The sequence below is a fragment of the Notechis scutatus genome, chromosome 8 (genome assembly GCF_049901735.1).
Source record: "Notechis scutatus isolate UNSWTSFEM ecotype Mainland chromosome 8, rNotScu1.2, whole genome shotgun sequence".
Taxonomy (NCBI): Eukaryota; Metazoa; Chordata; class Lepidosauria; order Squamata; family Elapidae; genus Notechis; species Notechis scutatus.
The window spans coordinates 18,411,576-18,432,798 of NC_142016.1; the positions used below are offsets into that span (position 1 = coordinate 18,411,576).

Sequence of the window (21,223 nt, forward strand, 5' to 3'; positions counted from 1 at the left end):
GTTGGGTGGTTACATCAGATCGCAAGCACATAGGTGAACAGCCTAGAAGCAATTTAAATGAAGTCTTCCGCCTCCCAGGACTTGAGTACTTCATCAAAATTATTTGTTCGCTCTCCGCTGGCCAGCTTCAAGTCATCCAAATGGTCCTTGTTGAAGTTTCCACAGGTGGCACACAGCTTCCCTCTGAGGGTCTCCTTGGCTGTCATGGTCACCATCCCATCAGGATGGAGATAAACTTGCACTTGGGAATCATGGTCAATAACAATTTTATCCTGAGTTTTCCTCATGGACACAGGGCTGTTCTCATATGGCAGCGTTATTTTCTGACCATTTACCTGGAAAACAAGATTGAGGTAGGAAAAGAGTTAACAACCTGAAAACATCCCTACCCCCATTTTAAACATTTCTTTCCTTCCTTTGAGTCTACTCAAATAGTCCTCAGCAGCTAAACAATGGCAACTTGGTTAGTAATTGAAAGGGGTTTCCTTGAGGTGGGGAAAAATAAAACTTTCATTTTGGGTTTTACTGATTAGATTGATAGAAATGTCTAGTTTATACTATCATGGAAAAGTAAACGGTTGAGGGGCAATGCCTTATTCTACTGCATCAGAGGGAGTTGGAAATCAATCTTTTCTCTTTCTCTCTCCCCTCCTCATTTTTCTTTCCCCTTCTCCTCCCCACAGTGTCCTACTATTTGCTTTTGTATTTTTGTATTTTATTCTATAATCTAATAAAAAAAATTAAAGTCATTGAAAGGGCTTTCCCAGGGGATCTTACAACTGCCCTATTACTGAAAAGTCAAAAGGTGTTCCTGAACATGACAGCGGAAAAGTTTTTCCTGAAGATGTCAGTGGCAAAGAGGAGTGTCCATTAATACAACCAGATTCTAGCTTGAGTCAAGGGGGACTTTTTCTTTCTTCAGTTACTGCCAAATTTAAAATGCAACTTTATTATTAAAATATGTACAAATTATGAAGGAGTTCTCTCTCTCTCTCTCTCTCTCTCTCTCTCACTCTGTGTGTGTGTGTGTGTGTGTGTGTGTGTGTGTGTGTGTGTGTGTTAGGGTTGAGCGTACATTGAAGAATGTATGTTGAAGGCTACTAAGTGTTCCATTAGTTCTTAATTTGCTCTTGGTTTTCACTTACCCATAACCTTTCTCCATTTATAATCTGGATGAATCCACCTCGAAAGTAAAAGTAGATAGATTTTCCAACCACTATCTGCTTCGTATAATCCTTTTCGATGCTCACTAACAACCTGAACCAGGAGGCAGAGTTCTGGTCACAAAGAGAAGCTATTTCATAGACTCCACTGCAGGAATACCTCCCTGAGGCACCATCGAAAGAAGTGATATGCGCTTGGGCAGTGAGTTTGCATTGAGCTTCCAGCGTCACACAGCCGTGCACGCCTCCCCGAAGGGCACAGGCCTCTCCAAGCTGGCAGCTGCTTTCTTTACACTGGAGCTGGCCTGTTGACTGGCAGGTACATTTTTTTGTGCAGCCCTTCGAGTAAATGTGCTCGCCGATCTGTTGAGCAAAGTCCCAGAGTTGGTTACAATGAGAAAAGAAAAGCATCCCCTCCTTCCCTCCCTCCTTCCAATTTTTAAATTAATTGTAGACATAAATGCATGTTGCAGGTCCCATAACCAGGGACATCAACAGTGGGGCCAAAAAGTTAACATAATAGCTATTGTTTGATGGTCCTGCGTAGATAAAGGTAGATGGATGGTTTCAAAACTTTGAAAAATGAAATAAAATAATAATAAAAGTACCACATAAATATACATGGTGTTTATGGGCTAACACAACCTTGCCAGTTTAGCCATCTGTCCAGCAGATTACCAAACAATGGCGCTTTTCTGTCCCAAAGTCTCATTTTTAAGTTATTTCCCTGCCTAAATACAGTTTGCTCTTGACTTACAAAGATAACAGAGCCCATAATTTCTGTTGTTAAGTGAGACATTTGTTAAGTGAGTTTTGCCCCATTTTATGACATTTCTTGTCACAGTTGTTAAGTGAATCACTGCAGTTGTTAAGTTAGTAACCGGGTTGTTAAGTAATTCTGGCTCGCCCATTGACTTAGGTTGTCAAAAGGTTGTAAAAAGTGATCCCATGACCCCAGGACACTGCAACCGTTATAAATATGAGTCAGTTGCCAAACATCTGAATGTTGATCACATGACCGTAGGAATGTTGCAGAGATCCTAACTGTGAAAAATAGTCATAAGTCACTTTATTCAGTGCCTTTGTAACTTTGAATGGTCACTAAATGAACAGTTGTAAGTTGAGAACTACCTACAATCTGTCAGGAATCATTCCAAGTCTCCATCTCATCAGAAATAGCCCCTTTCTGCTCTCAGCCACATAAGGGAGAGAGAAATTACCTTGAGATAGGCTCCGCGATAAGTGCAGCCACATTGCTTCATGGTTACACAGTGAGATCCATCAAACACATAGTCCTCATCACACTGACAGCCTTCAAAGCAGTTCCCTGAGCACTGACTTGGAGTAGATAAGGCAGCACAGGTAGAATCGCAAGTTCTGGTACATGGCTCATAATGGCTGTGGGCCGGACAGGTGAGAGCTGTGGAAACAGAAGAAGCAAATAGGTTAAAGTGGCTAGGGAATTCCAGGAAGTGAAGTCCACATCACCTAAAATGGCCCCCAAGTTGAGAAACACTGCTCTAATGAAGTGCTAATACTAACAATCACATCTTCCAGGGAAGGAAAGTACAATCTAGAGAGGTATGTTGTCTCCCTGGAGCAAAAATCAAAGATGTGGTTGAGAACCTAACCAAAACATTAGGCCTACTACCCTTCCCTCCTCCTTCACATTGGGACAAATGACACAACAAAGAACTTGAGTATAATATTATTAGCAACTAGGCAATAAAGTTAAGGATTCTTGGAACAACTACTGTGTTTCTCCAAAATAAGACTCAGTCTTATTTTCTTTTGGGCTCCAAAATAAGCACTAGGGCTTATTTTTACTTTTATTTATTTTTAAATATGGAACGCTTCACAAATTTGTGTGTCATCCTTGTGCAGGGGCCATGCTAATCTTCTCTGTATCATTCCAATTTTAGTATATGTGCTGCCGAAGCAAGCACAGCACGAGGGCTTATTTTTAAGGAATGTCTTATTTTTTCTCATGTACTTTAAGAGTACATGGAAGGCTCACTTCTTCTGCTTCCTCATGGCGGGACAGGAGGTCTTGAAGCCATGACACCACAAGCAACCAGATGGAATGGGTGGCCATGTGGCTGTGCAGGCGCTTAAGAAGGCCTTATTTGGGGGATAGGGCTTATATTGGGCACACATGCAAAAACCATGGTAGGGCTTATTTTTGGGACATGTTTTATTTTGGGGAAAACACAGTAATTGCTGAAACAACTCTGGAATCTCTTTGAATCAGGGTGCATCCAAACTTGGTTAAGCACCAGAAGATTTTAATGGTTGTAAACTGGATAGACTCAGCCATTAATAAGAATAGTAAGGCAAGGCATAGGAGGATAAAATAAGACATTTGAGGCAGAGAGTTGGCTACTTATGGAAAGTAACTTCCTACAAACTTACGGCAGAAGGAAGAGCTTCTCCAGGCTCTAATGTTGCCGCCAGATGCCTGGCAAGCTGCTGCATAGGCTTGAAGACTTTGACAAAGAGATTCTTGAACCTCATTGGTTGTACAGGCCTCATTCACACAGTGTTCAAAATATTCTGTTGGGTTCACCAACGAATGGCAGTCTATGAATGGACCTGTCTTGGATGGGATCATTCCACAGAAGTTCCCAGCTTCATATTTTGTTTTCTGCGCTTTGTTGCAGATGGGACATTTGTCCCCACAGCCATCAGAACAAATTACACCATTCACAGGGATCTTCCAGGAAGCTGCAAATTCTTCCACGTTTTCAGTGAGTTTTCCATTAGCTAGCATGAAGTCATCCTTTGGATCCCCGTTGAAGTTGCCAGCCAGGCCACACATATGACCCCTGTATGTACTGGGGACAGTAACATGAACATATGAAGAAGTGTCGTATAGGACTGTGAGGCCAAAAGTTGTGTAGAGAATGATGTTGTTCCCTTCTTGGGTGATCCAGAATTTCCCATCAGCTGCATTCATTGGCAGGATATACAACTGTCCATCCACCTGTACCAACAAAGAATAAAAATTGGGGATAAGTGCCGGTTTTACATGCGTAGAATTTAATGCTCATTTCATATTGCTTCATAGCAGTAATTAACATCTTTTTTCCTTTTCCGTTTTTTCCCTGGGAAAAGAATAAAATGCAGCTTCTCTTATGATCTTGCAAGCAGGCTGCATTAGCAAAATCAACAGAAGAAAGCATGCATGTAACTGTTCTGCTTGATTGTATGCATTAAGCCCCTAATAAATTTAATGCACCTATTTTATTAAAAGAAAATAAACAGATATTTCTGCTTCCACTCATTTGGGAGCTATCCCTGCAATATTTCCATGTTCTCTGCAGTTGTATAAAGCCCAAATAGAATGTGCAGGAAGGAGTGTAACTCAAGGCTAACTGCACCAAACTTGACTGCAGGAAATACGACTTCAGCAACAGAGTGGTCAATGTCTAGAATACTCTACCTGACTCTGTGGTTTCTTCCCCAAACCCCAAAAACTTTAACCTTAGACTGTCTACTATTGACCTCACCCCTTTCCTAAGAGGCCTGTAGGGGGCATGCATAAGCCTACCAACGTCCCTACCGTCCCTGTCCTATTGTTTCTTTTTATTTTTTTATTTTTCTTATATGTATCCATGTATTCATAACTATGTTTTTACTTATACCTATTATCTTGTAAGTAATTGACAAAAATAAATAAATAAAAGAAAAGAAATAAAAGAAAACAAAAAGATATCCCTGCTTCCACTCATTTAGGGGCTATCCCTGCAATATTTCCATGTTCTCTGCAGTTGTACAAAGCCCAAATAGAATATGCAGGGAGGAGTGTAGCCCCTATTCTCCAAACAGTTTGCTGGCCCCAGGTATCAAAGCCTTTCCCCCAAATATGATAACGAAAACCCATGAAATAGACTTCCTAATGATAAGCTCTTTACAACTGTCCACCTATGGAGATTCTGGGTTCTCCATCACGGGTGGCTTTTAAGAAGAGATTGGAAAGCCACACCTTGAAGATGATTTGATTGGTCCTTTTGCATAGAGCAGGGGGTTGGACTAGATCATCCTTGTGATCCTTTCCGTTCTACAATCCAATGATTCTAAGATGGGATCAGGCAGATGTGGCCCTTCTCCATTATGTTACTTTCACGGCTGCATTTTGTAAAGCACACTCTTGGCTAATGTGTGGTTCACCTACCATTGCCTGCCACTTTACTCCCCTCTGAAGGGTGATTGTGTAACCATGAATGAAGACCTTCACATTCCGGATTAGAACTAAAGGACCATCACCAAGCTTCTCGTTCTCTACCCACACAGTGAAGTTCTGGAGCCGAGGGTTGTGCTGGCAGACTTGGGCTAAGGCGTAAGTACAGGAGCCGTAGAATTCAAAATGCCTTCCGTCAAAGGAAATGAAATGAGGGTCACCCAGTGCAATGGCCTTCCCATAGCCTAAGGGGTGGCAGCCTTGAACGCCCTTTACAATCTTGCATTCCTCATGAGCTCCACAAGAGAACGTTTGGCATTCTATGGTTGCATTATCCATGCAGATGCACTTTTTCTGGCAGGAAGTGGTGGGATAAAACTCTTCTCCCAGCTTGTAGTATCGGCCTTGGTCGAAACAGCCACATTTGGCCTTTGAAACACACTGATCTCCACTGCGGATAAATCCAGAGTCACAAAAACATCCTTCCAGGCATGGAACATCACACTTCTGGGGTGAGATGAGGCTCTTGCATGTGGCTGGACAACCACTGCCACAGAGCTCATAGTGGCTATTGGGTGGGCAAGAAATACCTGAAGAACAGAATAAAGAGAATGTTGCTTGTCAAATTATCACAAAGAAGAGGGGGTTAACCTGTTTTCCAAAGCACCAGAAGGCAAGATAAGAAACAATGGATGGAAACTAATCAAGGAGAGAAGCAACCTAGAACTAAGGAAGAAATTTCCTATCAGTGTTGACAATTAACCAGTGGAATGGCTTGCCTTCAGAAGTTGTGGGTGTTTCATCACAACACTGGATAGTCACTTGTCTAGAATGCTATAGGGTGTCCTGTTTGTGCAAAGGGTTGGACTAGAAGATCTCCAAGGTCCCTTCCAACTCTGTTATTATGTTAAATAGATTATAGGGGAAAATAATTATGCTTTTCTTCATCCTGGCATTCTTTAATGGACTAGACACCCATTGGCAAAGTTGACTTGAAATTCCAGCTTTTACAACACTGAGGAAGTGTGACCTTCCTCTGAAATATTGCATTCAGAAAATGTACACACTAGGAAAAGTAAGCCAAAAGGGAGTACCTATGGAGAGGAGTATGCATGAAAATGCCTGTGAATTTTAAAACAAATGTATTTCTCGGAATGAATTCATCGAAAGCATAGAGCCAAAGGGAAAGTGAAACTTTCTTTGGACAAGACAAAACATTTCATGTTGATACAATGATACTAGCCATTTAATACTTCTGTATAATGGGTTGAATCTAAATGAAATTTGCTCCACCTATGTCCCATTAATTTGCTATAGGAAATCAATATTTATTACAACCACAGTACCTATAGTTGCACCCATCTTAAAAAAAAATCCTTAAGACATTGAACTGAAGCAATATATCCATGAACAAAGGATCAGAGTTCAAGATATATTGCAGAATTATAATTATTACCACAGTAAATACAGAAAAAAATGGGCGGGGGGATTAATACTGGGTTTCAACTCTGATAGATATAAATGTTTTCTGTTCTGTAAAGTTGCATATGGGTTGCATTAATTCACAATCACTCTGGTGCTTAATATATTTGGGGAAAAGATTGTTCTTGTTTTAATATTTTAATGTTGGGCCTCTTTCCTTTTTTCCAATTCAGGCTGGTGATTTCAATTTATCACAGATCCTGGATCGACAGATGTTGGATCAGTATCTTGCTGAACCTGCCACCATTTCAGATGTGTTGGGTTTTAACACATCTGGGGGCACCAAGTGTCAGGGCTCCAACAAATCCACCCTCATTCAAATCAAAAGTCTCTAGCAACATCTCAGAGAAAACTAAATTGATTTATTAGGAGTGGTCCTCACACCCTTCTCCAATGGGACACATCCATCTCCACGAGTCATCCATCATGCTCTCCAATAACCTTCTTATGCTCCGACAGCTTTGGGCTACTGGGGTGATTATCTAGGCATTTAAGGAATGCCTTGTTTTCCCCCACACCCTTTTTCTGCAAGCTGAAAAGACCAAAGGAGTATCTTTTTAGTTGACACCAAGTTGAGGAAGACTACTGTGATAACTTGCTCTTCTTTCTTTTTTTTTTTGGTTGCTCTCTTTCATCTCTTATGCCAACTATGAGCCTTGGTGGCACAGTGGTTAGAGTGCAACACTGCAGTCTACTTCTGCTGACTGCCAGCTACCTGCAATTTGGCAGTTCAAATCTCACCAGCTCAAGGTTAATTCAGCCTTCCATCCTTCCGAGGTGAGTAACATGAGAACCCAGATTGTTGGGGGCAACAATAGGCTGACTCTAAACAACTTAGGGTTGTAAAGCACTGTGAAGCAATATATAAGTCTAAATGCTATTGCTAAACTTTGAATACAGGAGAGAAGACTTACTGCAGAAGGATGGTGATCTCCACTGCTCAACTTGGATGCCTTGAGCTTGACATGCTGTCACGTAAGAGCTGATGGCACTACAGAGGGCCTTATGGTGACCTTCATATACGCAGGTATCATAGACACAATCATCAAAATAAGATTGAGGATCAATGGCATCATAGCATTGCCTGAAAGGCCCACTCTTTCTTGTAAGAATCCCACAGTAGGATGGACCTTGGTAGGTTTGTTTTTCAGCATCACTGCACACTGGGCAGTTTTTGGTGCACCCAGAAGAGCAGCCAGGAATATCTTTCATCTTCCAGCTGTTTGCAAATTGAATTTCATCCTCTGCTTGTGTTCCATCTTTCATGAGAAAGTCATCATTTTGATCTTGATTGGCATTACCACATAGGCCACAGAGTGCATTGGCATAAGAGTCCGGAACGATGACCCTGGCATAGCTGTACCAATCAAAGCTGACACTCAGATCAAAGTCTGTCTTGATGAAGCCGTGAACTCCAGTCTGGTAGATGCTCAGTTTATTTTCATAGGAAAAGGGTAGTTCCACAAAGATGCCATTGACCTGAATTAAGATACAGAAAAATATAGTCAAGGCACTAACAATTCTTTCAATCTTAAGAGTAGGTTTGTTCTTGTTATCTTTCGGACTGATCGTCTCCCCTATTCCACTCCATGGGCTGTTTGATAAATAAGCAAAGTAAGAAATCTATCACAATATAATAACAATAAATTTATACATAGCCAAAAGACCCAAATAGGAAATTGCAGATGTGATTTAAATTTTACACTAAGATGAAACAGTATAACAAATAAAACTTTTTGTAAATATTACACAAAACAATTAAAACACTAGCTTATTGAGAACTGAAATAATTTCCTCACTAGTTCTCATGAAATTCTCTGAGCCTATGAACAAACATTCTGTAGATGTTTCTAAAATACTGTAGAACATAAATATATCAAATAAGTTACTTCATCCTCCCTATTAAACCAATATTCGATTGGGAACTGGATCAAAAACAATAGGGAATTTTTTCCTTTAAATATCCTCACTAAGAAATAAGAGTCAAACTGCAAGTTTCCAGGATTCTGTATTCTAACCCAATCCCATCTTTTATTCCCAATATACCTGCCTAGTTTAAAGTTTGAATCTTGATTTCTTGTTTATGAGCTACTGTAAAAGACTTGACACTAGTACTATTAATTATGAAATACATCACTAATATACTTCATAACTAATAACTTCAGTAGGTCTCTGACTGGAAGAGCTTCAGTGAGGAAAATATGTCATCTCCTAAATCAGAAGCCAGCAGTGTTTTTAGGCTGAGTTTTTGGGGGAGTTCCACAAAAGCATATGTAGTTTTGCTTTTCTCATGAGAATTCTTAGGTGTGAGACTAATAAGTCTTGACAACCTGGAGGATCTCTTGGGATTCTACCATGCAGAAAATTATTTTACTATTTCAACATTTATATTGGGGGCATCAATTAAGGGATGATACTCCCTAATTATTATTCTGACCTCTGCAAGTCCCATATATCTGACCCTTTATTATTACCTTTGTTGTCAGAGTACAACATGTGTACAATGAGATTGGCTGTATATAATAATATACTATACAATCTGCATCCTGATTTGGAGAAATCGTAGCGAAACCTCTATAGACCAACAACAAGAACTCAGAAACATCGAGAACTTAATACCTCTGAAGCTCTTATGCCTGAGAATTTGAACCTTGCAATGACTCTTATGTTTATTATTAATAAACTTTTCCAACACCCTCTTGGATTAGCTTATGTACCTGGATCTTTTGGGGAAACTCTTGGCTCATGCTGATGGTAAAGTTGTAGATCTCCAGGGTCACCACTTTGGTGTAGGACACTGCCTTATTGCCTCGGTGGTTATTCTCCACGGTGACCAAAAATGGGGTAAGGGAAGGATCCATGGAGCAGAGCCCAGCCATTTGGTAAATGCAGGTTCCCATGAAGTCGTATTTCTTCCCATCAAAGGTTGTATAGTGAGGGTCTCCGGCTCCTATGCAGGTACTGTAACTGACAGCATGGCAACCCCGGACACCATTGACCACGCGGCATTTTGTCTTGCCCTTGCAAGAAGACTTTTGGCATACAGCCCTGCCTAATTTAGCATCACACTTGCAATGACTCTGGCAGTCTTCATCTCCCCAGAACTCTTCCCCTGCCTTATAGGTCATGCCTTGGTAAATGCAACTGCAGGTGTCCACCGGAATGCACTTCTCACCGCTGCGGACAAAGCCCTCATCACACTGGCAGATTTGCGCACAGGTGTTCTTACAGGTGCTGGGAGCAGAACGGTCAGAGCAGGTTGCTGGACAGGCATTTCCACAGCCTTCGTAGTGGCTGTTCTCAGGACAGGATATTGGGACTATTTAATATGAGAAAGCATGGTTAAAACAAGATTAGATGAGACGCACTTCATAACTGAGAAAATATCCTATGTATCTAATGCAAATTGACAAAAAGATTCACATCAGTTCTGGGTAATCAAAAGAGCAGCAGACTTTCCTTTTAAAAGAGAAGGCAAAGAGAAGTCCTTTTAAAGCTTTGGGAAGAAAGGAAAGCATCTTTACACAGGAATCTCACCTGGTCTGCATTGTAGGAGGAGAAAAGTATTAGTTTATGATAGGGAAAAAATCAGAAGGAACCTAACACATTTTATCAAAAGGCAGAAGCTTTTGTGAGCTGCACAGCCTTCGTCAAATGCAAAGAGGCATAAAAGCCAACCCCTATTCATAAAATAGGTTAGTTGGATAAGATGCTACCAAACTGCACTTCTTCTGCTTAATTACTGAAAAGGCTGAATAAGCAGTGGAAAAATAATACAGGAATGGGATGGGGGGAATAAAGAAGGAAAACACTTTTACATCCAGTGTTTCTCAACTTTGGCAGTTTAAAGATGTGTGGACTTCAGCTCCCAGAATTCCCCAGCCAAGGGGACTTCAAACTGCCAATCTTGTTTATAAACATTTGATTTATTGTTAGGTTATTTTTCAATGAAAAATAAATGAAATAAAATTAACCAACAGAATTAAACAAATTCTGCAGTCCTAGCAACCCTGTACATTCCATGAGATTTAATTCTGGGAAGAGGATCCGTACCATACAGGCCAAAGAAATCTTGCCCAAAGTGAATGCATTTGTAAACAAAAACTGTACAAGTGATGACCATTTTATCTGCAACTGCATCGAAGTTGATTCCGTTTGGTTTTGGTACTCTGCTGTTTGACAAGGATCTCACTTGCTTTATTTTTCCCCCTGTATCATCTTCCCTTCTGGATCTCGGATTTACATCACTTTTTCCTCTCCCCCTCTGAGCTTCAGTGACTTGCATGTCAGTGCTCCTACTCAGAAGAAATTGCTGATGGCTCCCTTAGCCAAAGTTACCCACTCCAGAACATGAACTGGATGACAAAGGATGCTGACCTGCTATTTTCAAAGCACATTGTGCATATTATATTTAATGGAGGGATGCACATTTACAGGTTGTAATCTGCCATGCCAATTTTCTCAGCCAACAACCAGATGACCAAATGTCCTAACCCTAACTCTAAATGGAAAGAAGAGACATAGGAAATCAAAATTGCCTAGTCAAGATGAGAAGAAAGGGGGCATACAATCTTGGGTATATCTTGGTAAGGGGAGAAGAAAATGGGATCCGTGGAAGGAAAGGAATCTTTTCCATAGGTCCCAAAGGTGCTTTTTCAAGAGGCAACTGGACTTTCTAGTTTTTCTTTTTCCTTGAAGACATTTCACTTCTCATCCAAGAAGCTTCTTCAGCTCTGACTGAATGGTGGGAAATGGAAGGATATATGAGCTGTTTTGTCTGCATCCCCAACAGCCTGTGTCTGCATTCAATAGTGAAGGGACACAGGGCAGAAAACATCCTGCAGAAAGCACAGCTCCACAACACGATCCTTTCAGCAGTTCCAAGAAGGCTCCACATCCATTTGCACCACTCAGGTGACCCTGAGGACACAGACAAACCTCCAAGTGGCCTCAATGACTCTCTAAAAGAATGCAAATGATCAGGTGTCTGCAAGCAATGTAAATACTTCCATTCCCCAGCATCCAGTCAGAGTTGAAGAAGCTTCTTGGATTAGAAGTGAAACGTCTTGAAAAAAAAGAAAAACCAGAAAGTCCAGTTGCTCTTGAAAAAGCACCCTTGGGATAACTATGAGCTGGACAGTGGAGAATCTCCACAGACACTGAAAGTTAAAGAATTCTAATTACTTCAGGATCTTGGGTGATTGGGGTCAGAGTATTCGTGTGGAGCAATTGTCCTTGCATTCTCCTAATAGCTAGAGGGAAGGAATGGAATGCGTGAGAGTGATCTCTGAGAAGAGAACCTGGCAGAAGGAGTTATAGACCCCAAAGTGACCCCTGATATAGATGAACAATCCATGCCTTCATCCAAATCTAATAAGAACTTAAATATCTTCATCAATTTATGAGGATACTTACCTGAAGAACAAAGAGCAACAGTACCATAGCCATCAGATTCACCACCTCCAAAGACGAAAAGGCCAAACGGGGAGTTCTCGTGTTCCACTAACTGGGCATGATCTGTTATCTCCACATCTTGTTCAGCCCATGAATATTCACTGCCTGGGATCATTGTCCACCTGATCGTCTGCTCTTCCCATTTGATCCTACCAGACTCCGAGGATTTGGCTATAATCATGGCATGATTTGTGAAGTTCTTCATTCCATAAATGCGGTATGAATTGCAATAGCATGCTGTGGCAGGGATGTTCATGAGGAAAGGGTCATAGGAATTGTTTCCCCTTTTGGCACCAGTGAAAAAAAAAAGGACTTGGATTCCAGCATCAGCAGAGATAAAAAGTGGTTGAGAGGTCAGGATCTCAAGTTTAAGGACTTCTCCAGCCACCAGATTACGGGATTCTTTCTTGGAACTGGACTGATATTTGAGTAAAGTGTTCTCTGCAGAAACAATATACGCAATATCATATTTTTTCTGGAAAGGAACGGGAGGGACAATGAAGGTGGATCCCCAGCTCTGAACTGGCAGGAGCTGCTCAACAACGTGATCACAGGCTGTGAACTTAGAAACACAGGTATGTCCACTCAAGACAGCCACAGGTTTGGTCGATTCAATCCTGGTGCCTGACAAATCTTCTGTGCTTTGGAGCTGAATTACTTCAAAGGCCTTAAGGTCAGTCACCAAGATGGACCCAGGACGGTAAACCTTGCTTTGGTATGTCACAGTGCCTTTCAGGTGGATGGTCACTGTGGTGAGATCCTCATGGGCTATGATAGCAAATTCTTTTGTGCCATTTCCTATGGGGGTGACCACATAATATAACTGTCCCAGCTGGTGGATGGGATAGGTGATTGTTCCCTCATTTGTGTGAGGCAAGTAGTTGTAGGAGATGACGGAAATGTCTTGGTCAGCTTCGATCAGCACCGCCTTATTAAATTTGTCACTCCCCTCCATTGCTAAGGACTGTGGTAACGTAATGGAAGCAATTTCTCCTTCATTGATGGTTTTGTGTTGTATCGAATTGCTGGTCGACACCTTAATATTTGTCACAAAATTATATCCAGAGATGTGCAGCTGAAGTTTTTGAGTAGGTTTCCCAGGCTTGCGATTTTCCATGAAGGCAGTAATAAAACTCTTCCCCCGGGAAGTTACAGGACAAGTTCCTGAAACAAAGAAGGAGTGGATAGATCTGCTTATGCATTAAATTAGGATATTTCCCTGTTTGGATTTGTGTCTGTTAAACTTAGCATTTCTATGTGGTTACCTCAGATGATTGATCCTGAGGGTGACAACATGAAGGTGATGGAGAAAGACTGATCATAAAGATTGGGCTTAAGCAAAGCTTAACCATAATGACCACATGAACATAACCTATTTTGGGAGAGGGGTATGATAAAAACGGTTTGCTTTTGCAGAACAATTTATCAAGTCTTTCTTTCAACTACTGCTCTAAAGCATCCTGGTGGTCCTTTAAAGCAGGGGTCCCTAACTGACCGGATCACGCGGACCGGTACCGTTGATCGGAACAAGTCTTACCTGGGCCGCTGGTTGCTGGCGCCGCCATCTTTTTGATAAAAAAGCAGCCCGTGAGGTCACGGGCCTTTCATCAAAGATGGCGGCAGCCAATTGTTGACCTGCGGGCGGGACCGTGCCGGGCATGACAAAAAGGTTGGGGATCACTGCTTTAAAGGACCAAGTATTATTTTAAAATATATATATTGGGTCTGGATGGATTGCATAGTTGCACAACAGTTGTTTTGACAGCTCTTCACAATGCTGTGAAGCAGCAGGATATTTTCCTTTATAAGGAGACAAAACTAGATTAGACAACCATGGGTCATCTTGAACTCATTTGAAAAAAGCTGCAGCCATCCTTTGCTCCCTAAATGGGTCAACAAATTTAAACCTGGATTATTATTATTTTAATGAAATTCTGGACAGAAAACGAGGGCCACACAGTATTAAATTTGTCTGTCTGTCTGTCTCTCTCTCTCTCTCTCTCTCTGTCTCTCTCTCTCTCTCTCTCTCCCACACACACACACACACACATGCACACAAACACAAACTTTTGTTTTCTGCTGTTCCCAAACCTAAACTTTGTTGCAAGTTGTTGGAACTTGGAAAAGCTCTGTGAATGTATATTTACCAATATCCATTCTGATGTTTTTTTCCCCTTGCAAATATTTTTTTTACTTTTATTCAGAATACAATGCTCTTTTAAAATCCCCATGATTCCATATTATTGAATGTCTAATTTTTCATGAGGTAACTGGACAGATGACTTTTCCTAATCCAATCAACTTTTACTTTGAAGTATCTCTGTTGTGCAATCCATAAAAAGAAACGTAAGTTTATGTTCCAGGTTCTCTCTTTTGTAAAAAAAAAAAAAAAAAATTCTTTTTATTTTGGAACATTCCAAATGAATTATGAATTAAATGATCTTCCCGTCTTGGTATTTAATTGAGGTCCATCACACCGAGGCATGAACCTAGAGCCAACATTTGGCTATCAAAAAGAACCACAGCGAATATTTACCCAATAGATAAGAAGGGCTTGTAATTTTTCCTGATCAAGTACATTTAAAAGCTAGAGCAGTGATGGCAAACCTGTCAATAATTTGAAAAATGCCTAAATTGACTGAAAGTGTCATACCTTCCCCCAAACAACAGAGACAATTTTCTACCCCAACCCCAACCCCATCTAGACCGGTTGTTGTTGTTTTTTCCCTTGAAAACATTTCACTTCTCATCCAAGAAGCTTCTTCAGTTCTGACTGAATGGTTCAGAATAGAAGGATTTATACTGTTTACAGTCACCTGGTCACCAGCCAAATATTTTACAGTTACCAACCAAACAATTTCAAGAAGAAGGGGAAAAAAGCCAAGAAAGTCCAGTTGGCTTTTATTCCCTTAGGGAACAGTGCAATTTCCCCCACAGTTCAGTGCTCCCCAGGAGCTTACCTGGGGAAGTAAGGTAAGCACATTGCTTACCTTTAGGTAGCGTTTTCTTTCTGTGGACAGGCCTCTGTGGCCTAACCGAACCTGCTGCAGGACTCACCAGGCCTTCATTCTCAAAGTGGCTCTACAGCCTTCAAAACCACACAAAAACACACCCCCTTCACAGACTCTGGAGACCCCATTCTCACATGGCCTCCACAGCCTCTGAAAATCCTGTAACAATAGGGCATGCTTTGGGAAAGGGTTGGTGGGGGTTGGTGAACTGGTGCATCACCCAAAATGTGTCACCTTTGACATGTGTCTAGGGTTCGCCATCACTGTGCTAGAGGGAGAACAACCTTAAAATGATCTTGAGGAGAAATAGTTCCAAGCTCCGCTTTCCCTCCATGTGCGGGCAAATACAGAGAGAGAGAGAGACCACAAAATTCCCTACACCCGTTTGAAACAACAGAAGCATATATCAAACAGCCCAGTTTACTCACCACATATTTGTGCCAAACCTGCCAAAAAGAACAGAAGTCTTCTCAGTGCCATATCTAAAAAAGGAGAAGAAGTTAAGGATTTTTTTCCCCCCTGCACCTATACACTCTGCGCACACACACACACACACCCAGATCTGTTGGGGACCCAAAGCCCAGCTGTCACCATGTAGACATCATTGTAACTGGCATGAAATTACAAGAAGGTGAAACTATGATAACACTAGGACCATGACTGACAGCCAGTTTGATGTAGCAGTAACAGGCACCAGGACAGGAAACAGGAGGCTGGGAGTTCTAGTTCTATATTAGTCCTGAAGCAGTTGGTGGATTGAAGATATCACTCCCAACCATTATTAATGATGATGGTTCTGGGGGCACATTATGCAATGATCCACACTCTGTTGCTGGGAAAGATGGAAGGAAAAAGGACGACCAGCAGCAAAGTGACTATGGGATACCCATGAAAGGCCCATGAATCAAAGCGATCATTAAGAGATGGCACCAATTTGACTGATCAGTGATCAGTAAATAATATTGAAAGGCACACCAAAAATATTATTTATTGTTTGAATATTTGGTTCAATATGTTGACATTGGTATCAATAGAATGGCAACACAAGAGATGCTAGAAGTTTCTAGAAGGGAAAAAAGGTTACATCCAGTATGTTATTAGGTGCCCCCTTGAGGGTGTTAGGCAAATCTACCCGGAGATTAAAAAGCCCGCCAAAAGATAAGGTGGGTGCTGAGGTGAATTTAGCCAGCCAATCAGAATGGCTGATGTAATGTAGGAACTAACATTTTTGAAATGTTCACACCCATCTTTGTGTGATTATTTGATATAACTCACACCGGATGAAATAAATGACCCAACTTTGGTCAGAGGCAGAGCCAATAAACATATTAAAAAAGCCTCAGTGTTGCAGCCTTTAGTTAAGGGACCAGTCCTCATGAAGCTTTTGAGAGAATCTGAATCTGAGATTTTGAGTAAGGCTGGGGGAAGTAGGGAAAAGTTGCTCTCTTGGCTCCACTCCTATCTGCATTAAGCTGACAAAATGTTTCATTGAACCTATGAGAAAATAAGTGTAGGACTGTGCTTTAAGGCCAAATAAGTAAAACCTACAGGTATATTGATGGGTGGATGCCCATCCTTGGCAATTGGAGCTTTTTGTCAAAATATTGAAATGTGTTGTGACATCATAGCCCTCATGGATAGTTATAAGTAGGTGTTATTCAGGGGTGGGATTCTATTAGTTCTGAGCAGTTCTATAGAACCCCTTGTTAACTTTCTAAGCAGTTCAGAGAACTGGTAGTTAGAAGAAATATCCTTTTGTTTTTTTTCACCCTTATTACATTCTTGGCAGTATGCCTAGACTTACTGTCTCAGAAGAAGGTTTTTTTTTTCCCCTTTCCTGATACTTTCTTAAATGGGAAGGGTTGTTTTAAGCTTTTTACACTGCTGTTTGGAGGAAATACTCCCCTGTTGGAGTGATTTAGCACTTTGAAGAAACAATTGAATAACGAAGCAGAGCTGCCAGAAAGGAGGTTTTAATGACAAGGAACCAAGTTGAATGACATTCAGCAAGGCTTCTCAGCTAGCTAGAAAGATTGACATTCAAACGTGAGTGTACGTACCCTTTCTGAGTTTTGGTCTAAAACTGTTTTTTGGTGAAGTTTAATTCTATCCTTGGTGACATTTAATCCTGTATATATTGATGGGATAATTTTCCCTATTCAGCTTTGTTTGGAATGAAAAAGGTTAATCTCTGCTCCTGAAAAGAAACTGGGTTGAGAAATCTGGCTAGTTCCTCTGTCTATTTGTTTTGGTAATTGGTTTAACAAGTAGCAGCTACTATTGTGATTTAATTATTTCTATTGTGTTTGAATTTTTTCCTGTCTCATGGTTTCTTTTTCTATCTGGGGAGGGAGTAAAATTAAAACCCTGTAGCAAGTACTTAAACTGTAATGCCTGTAATCAGGAGAAAAGCAAGGTTACTCCTGCAAACAGACTGAATGGGTTTAAGACCAAAGAACCTTTAGAGGTTGTTTTTGCTGACATAATTGGTCCTAAGACATCCAGTTTGGGAGGTGCCTGCTATGTTTTGAATATAATGGACCATTACTCATGGTACGGTTTCTGCTATCTAATGAAAAACAAAACAGAAATGTTCCAACATTTCTTTAACTGGCTAAGATTTGCTGAAAGGAAAATGAGACATAGGGTAATTATCTTAGTTACAGATAACGGGACTGAGTTTATTAACACTAGATTCCAAACGATGTTGAAATTGGCTGGTGTCGAGCATAAGCATTCTGCCCCTTACAGGCCACAACATAACTTGTATATAGAACGAAGGAGGCAAACGTTACAAGCCATGGCTCGCACTATGTTATCCGATTCAGATTTGCCTGAAACACTGTGCGGTGAAGCCATAATGTGTACCAACCATGTTTTAAATAATGTGGTGAACACAACAACTGGTGAATTGCCATTCACTTGTTGGCATGGCAGAAAACCAAATTTAAGTTATCTACACACATTTGGAGCTCCAGCATGGGTACATATTCCTTCATAAGTAAGACTGAAAGGGCAACATAGAGCTAGGAAATTATTTTTCGTAGGTTATGAGGCCAACCATAGATCGTTTAGATTCTGGGCTCCAGGCACAGCTAATGTTTACTGTAGCGCTAGTGCTAAATTTCTTGAGCACATTGGATGGCATAAACTAGAACAGGAATCCAATAATGATGCTGTTATCGATACCCAAGTAGTCCCTAACGATGAGATAGTTAAACCATCAATAGCCATTAAAAAGGAAGAACAGGCACAGGAGGAAGTAGAAGAACAGGAGCAGGTGGAAAATGAGAGTCCACCAGTAAGCCTTGAGTTGCCTAGACGTTCAACCTGCGTAACACGACCACCTGATAGATATCAGGCTAGTATAGCATGCCAAGTAAATATAGTTCCTACTAACTATAATGATCCTGCTAAGGTTCAGGCTGCTTGGCAGGAAGCAATGGATAAGGAACTAAAATCCTTACAAAGGTTGGAGGTATATGAAAATGTCAGGTTACCACCAGGTAAGCATGGCATAGGGTGTAAGTGGATTTATAAAATTAAGACAGGCATGGATGGAACTGTTACCCATACAGCCAGGTTAGTAGCACAAGGGTTCGATCAGTCAGCCAACAACTATGATGAGGTGTTTGCACCTAGTCTGAAGGCTACCACATTACGAGAAGCATTAGTGTGGGCAGCTAAGAAGAAATACACAATAAACCATTTAGATGTTGAGACGGCATATCTACATGCACCATTGCTTTCCTTTTGCCTTTTGCCTGATAGTCATTCTGTTTGAATTGCTGTGAGTCTTGCAACTATTCGCAAATTCCATTTACTGAACTTTGTTTATAATACTGGTAAAGAAAAAGACTTCGTTTTTGAATTATCCCTGGACTGATTATTTTGAATACTAACTGCTTTAACCGCGTATGATTTGGACTGTTTGTTGGACTTTGTTTACCCGTTTATAGGAAGTAAAACTTACATTTTACTATTCAGTGTATCTGTGTGCTGGTTGTGTGCTATTCATCACCACTCTCACTATGTTTCCCTGAGTGCACTTATTCTCCTAACGGGGAATACCTCAACACCACCAACTAAGCCATGCCCACAGAACTGGTTGTTAAAAATTTTTAATCCCACTCCTGGTGTTATTAGCCCCAAAATGCTTTTTTTTAGTCAAAAGCAAATCAGTGACTTATTTTTTAAAAAGCTTAAATACCTTAAATAAATAGCAAAGTTGGAAATGAATTCCCAAACTGCATACAGTACTGGATTTTCAGATCAACACAATATTCATTGTGGGGTTATAAAACAGCTAGTATCTGATTCAAAATTGTGCTTCAGTTTCAAGAGATAAATCAATTCAGTATGTATGTCAGGCATGCACAAAAATCCATGAAATTTTTGAACTCAGTTGAGTGCATTTGATTTCATCTGAAGTATTGAATTGATCCAGCAATTTGGTTCATCTATTTAAATCAAAGGGCCAATTTGGTTGCATTACCTTCAAACTGAAGCTTCACATGGCTGTAGTATGGATTGATTTCATGAAAGAAAATCAGACATGTTCAGAGAATAACACACACTGGACTCAGCCCCCAACAGTTGCAGAAGAACCCATGCAAAATGCAAGCACACACTCACAAAATTTTTTAAAAATCTAGAAAAACCCAGCATATTATAAAGCAAACAAATCAATTGAATGACACACATTGGTGCTAATGGAAGCTGTACAAAGAAACACATGTAGAAGTTTACATATTACAGGAAAAATACCTACCATATACTCTTCTTCATTTTTAGGATTCCCAGCAGCCCACACATTTAAAATTCAAAAGGTGATTCTAGACTAGTCTATATTTCTTAGGCTGACAACATTATTGAGAGTGGAAGGAAATGAGTTCTGCTTTGTGCTTTTTAGAGAAAAAATGGTGACATAAATAAAATAAGACAAAGGGAATCAGGCAAGTTCAATGGTGGTACCTTGGTATTCACCATTAATTGCTTCTGGGAGGTGCAACGATTACCAAAAATGATGAGTACCAAACAATTTTTCCCATAAGGAATAATGCACTGAGTCACAAAGCAGCCAACACCAACAGGTTTTAGTATGTGCATTGAATACCAAACAATCAATGAGTACCAGGACAAAATGTTCAGGTCTATATGTGTTACCAAATTTGAGTACCAAATTTGATGAGCTTTAAAGCAGTTGAGTACCCAGGTACCATTGGATTCTGATTTCTCTAAATTGTGAAGTAAAGAAAACCAGGCAGCAAAGTTTACTCATGTCTTCAAATCCTTTGGAATAGAATTGTCAATGTTCTAAAACCTGAACTGATCAAATTCAGTGCTCCATCCTTCCCTATATAGATACTGTAATAGACACATAAATGGAAAAACTTGAAGCAGAACCTCATTTGGTAACATGGAATGTTCTTATGTTCTTCATTGCCTTATTTTTTTCCTAAAATTCTAGATTCAAAGAGGAACAAAGTTCAGAACTGCAAGATGATGATAAGGATAAAAACCCGAAACTTAATTGAGATAACTCAAGTATGATTTCTTGTTTAGTTTGCTGGAACAGCCTAGAAGTCACCTAAAAAGTTCAATGTAAAGAAGTCTTGCTTACCTTCAGCCTAGGACATCAGCCTTGATCTGACAGAGAAGGAAGAGAAGGGAGAATTCTTCTCCCTCTATTTTTAATCAGTGTTCCTTCTCCTTTTTATAGACACAAAGATCAAAGCAAGTTCTTCAATGAATTTCTGTGTAATTATTATTCACACCCAAAGGACTGGGGTCAATTACTTAGAAAAATAAAAGGGAAGTCTTGACCATGAAGAGCTTGTCTGAATCATGACTTTGAATGAAATCTGTTAGCAGTTTCTTTTCCAACTACATGATCAGAAACAAAAATGCTAGCAATCTAAGAGGCAACTCTT

The 21,223-nt window shown here is 40.4% G+C and overlaps 1 protein-coding gene and 1 non-coding gene across 2 annotated transcripts; both read right to left on the reverse strand.

The window, feature by feature from the left end:
* Positions 1-9: 9 nt before the first annotated feature.
* On the reverse strand, positions 10-13,434 carry LOC113430901 (IgGFc-binding protein-like). Its single transcript, XM_087970892.1, has 8 exons — positions 12,241-13,434; positions 9,543-10,144; positions 7,740-8,304; positions 5,338-5,933; positions 3,576-4,146; positions 2,384-2,583; positions 1,146-1,526; positions 10-335 (listed from the first exon to the last, which is right to left on the reverse strand). The coding sequence occupies exons 1-8, from the start codon at positions 13,394-13,396 to the stop codon at positions 54-56; spliced, it is 4,353 nt and encodes a 1,450-aa protein (XP_087827018.1). The 5' UTR covers positions 13,397-13,434; the 3' UTR covers positions 10-53.
* On the reverse strand, positions 3,003-3,109 carry LOC113428966 (U6 spliceosomal RNA). Its single transcript, XR_003373029.1, has one exon. It is a non-coding gene; the product is annotated as a U6 spliceosomal RNA (small nuclear RNA).
* Positions 13,435-21,223: the final 7,789 nt, after the last annotated feature.

Bases quoted from the DNA above. Each gene is read 5' to 3' on its own strand.
- LOC113430901 (XM_087970892.1), bottom strand. From the start codon at position 13,396: ATGGAAAATCGCAAGCCTGGGAAACCTACTCAAAAACTTCAGCTGCAC. The intron at 5,934-7,739 runs GTAAGTCTTCTC...TCTGTTCTTCAG, and splicing joins GAGATCACCATCCTTCTGCA to GTATTTCTTGCCCACCCAAT. The intron at 2,584-3,575 runs GTAAGTTTGTAG...CTGTTTCCACAG, and splicing joins GAGAAGCTCTTCCTTCTGCC to CTCTCACCTGTCCGGCCCAC.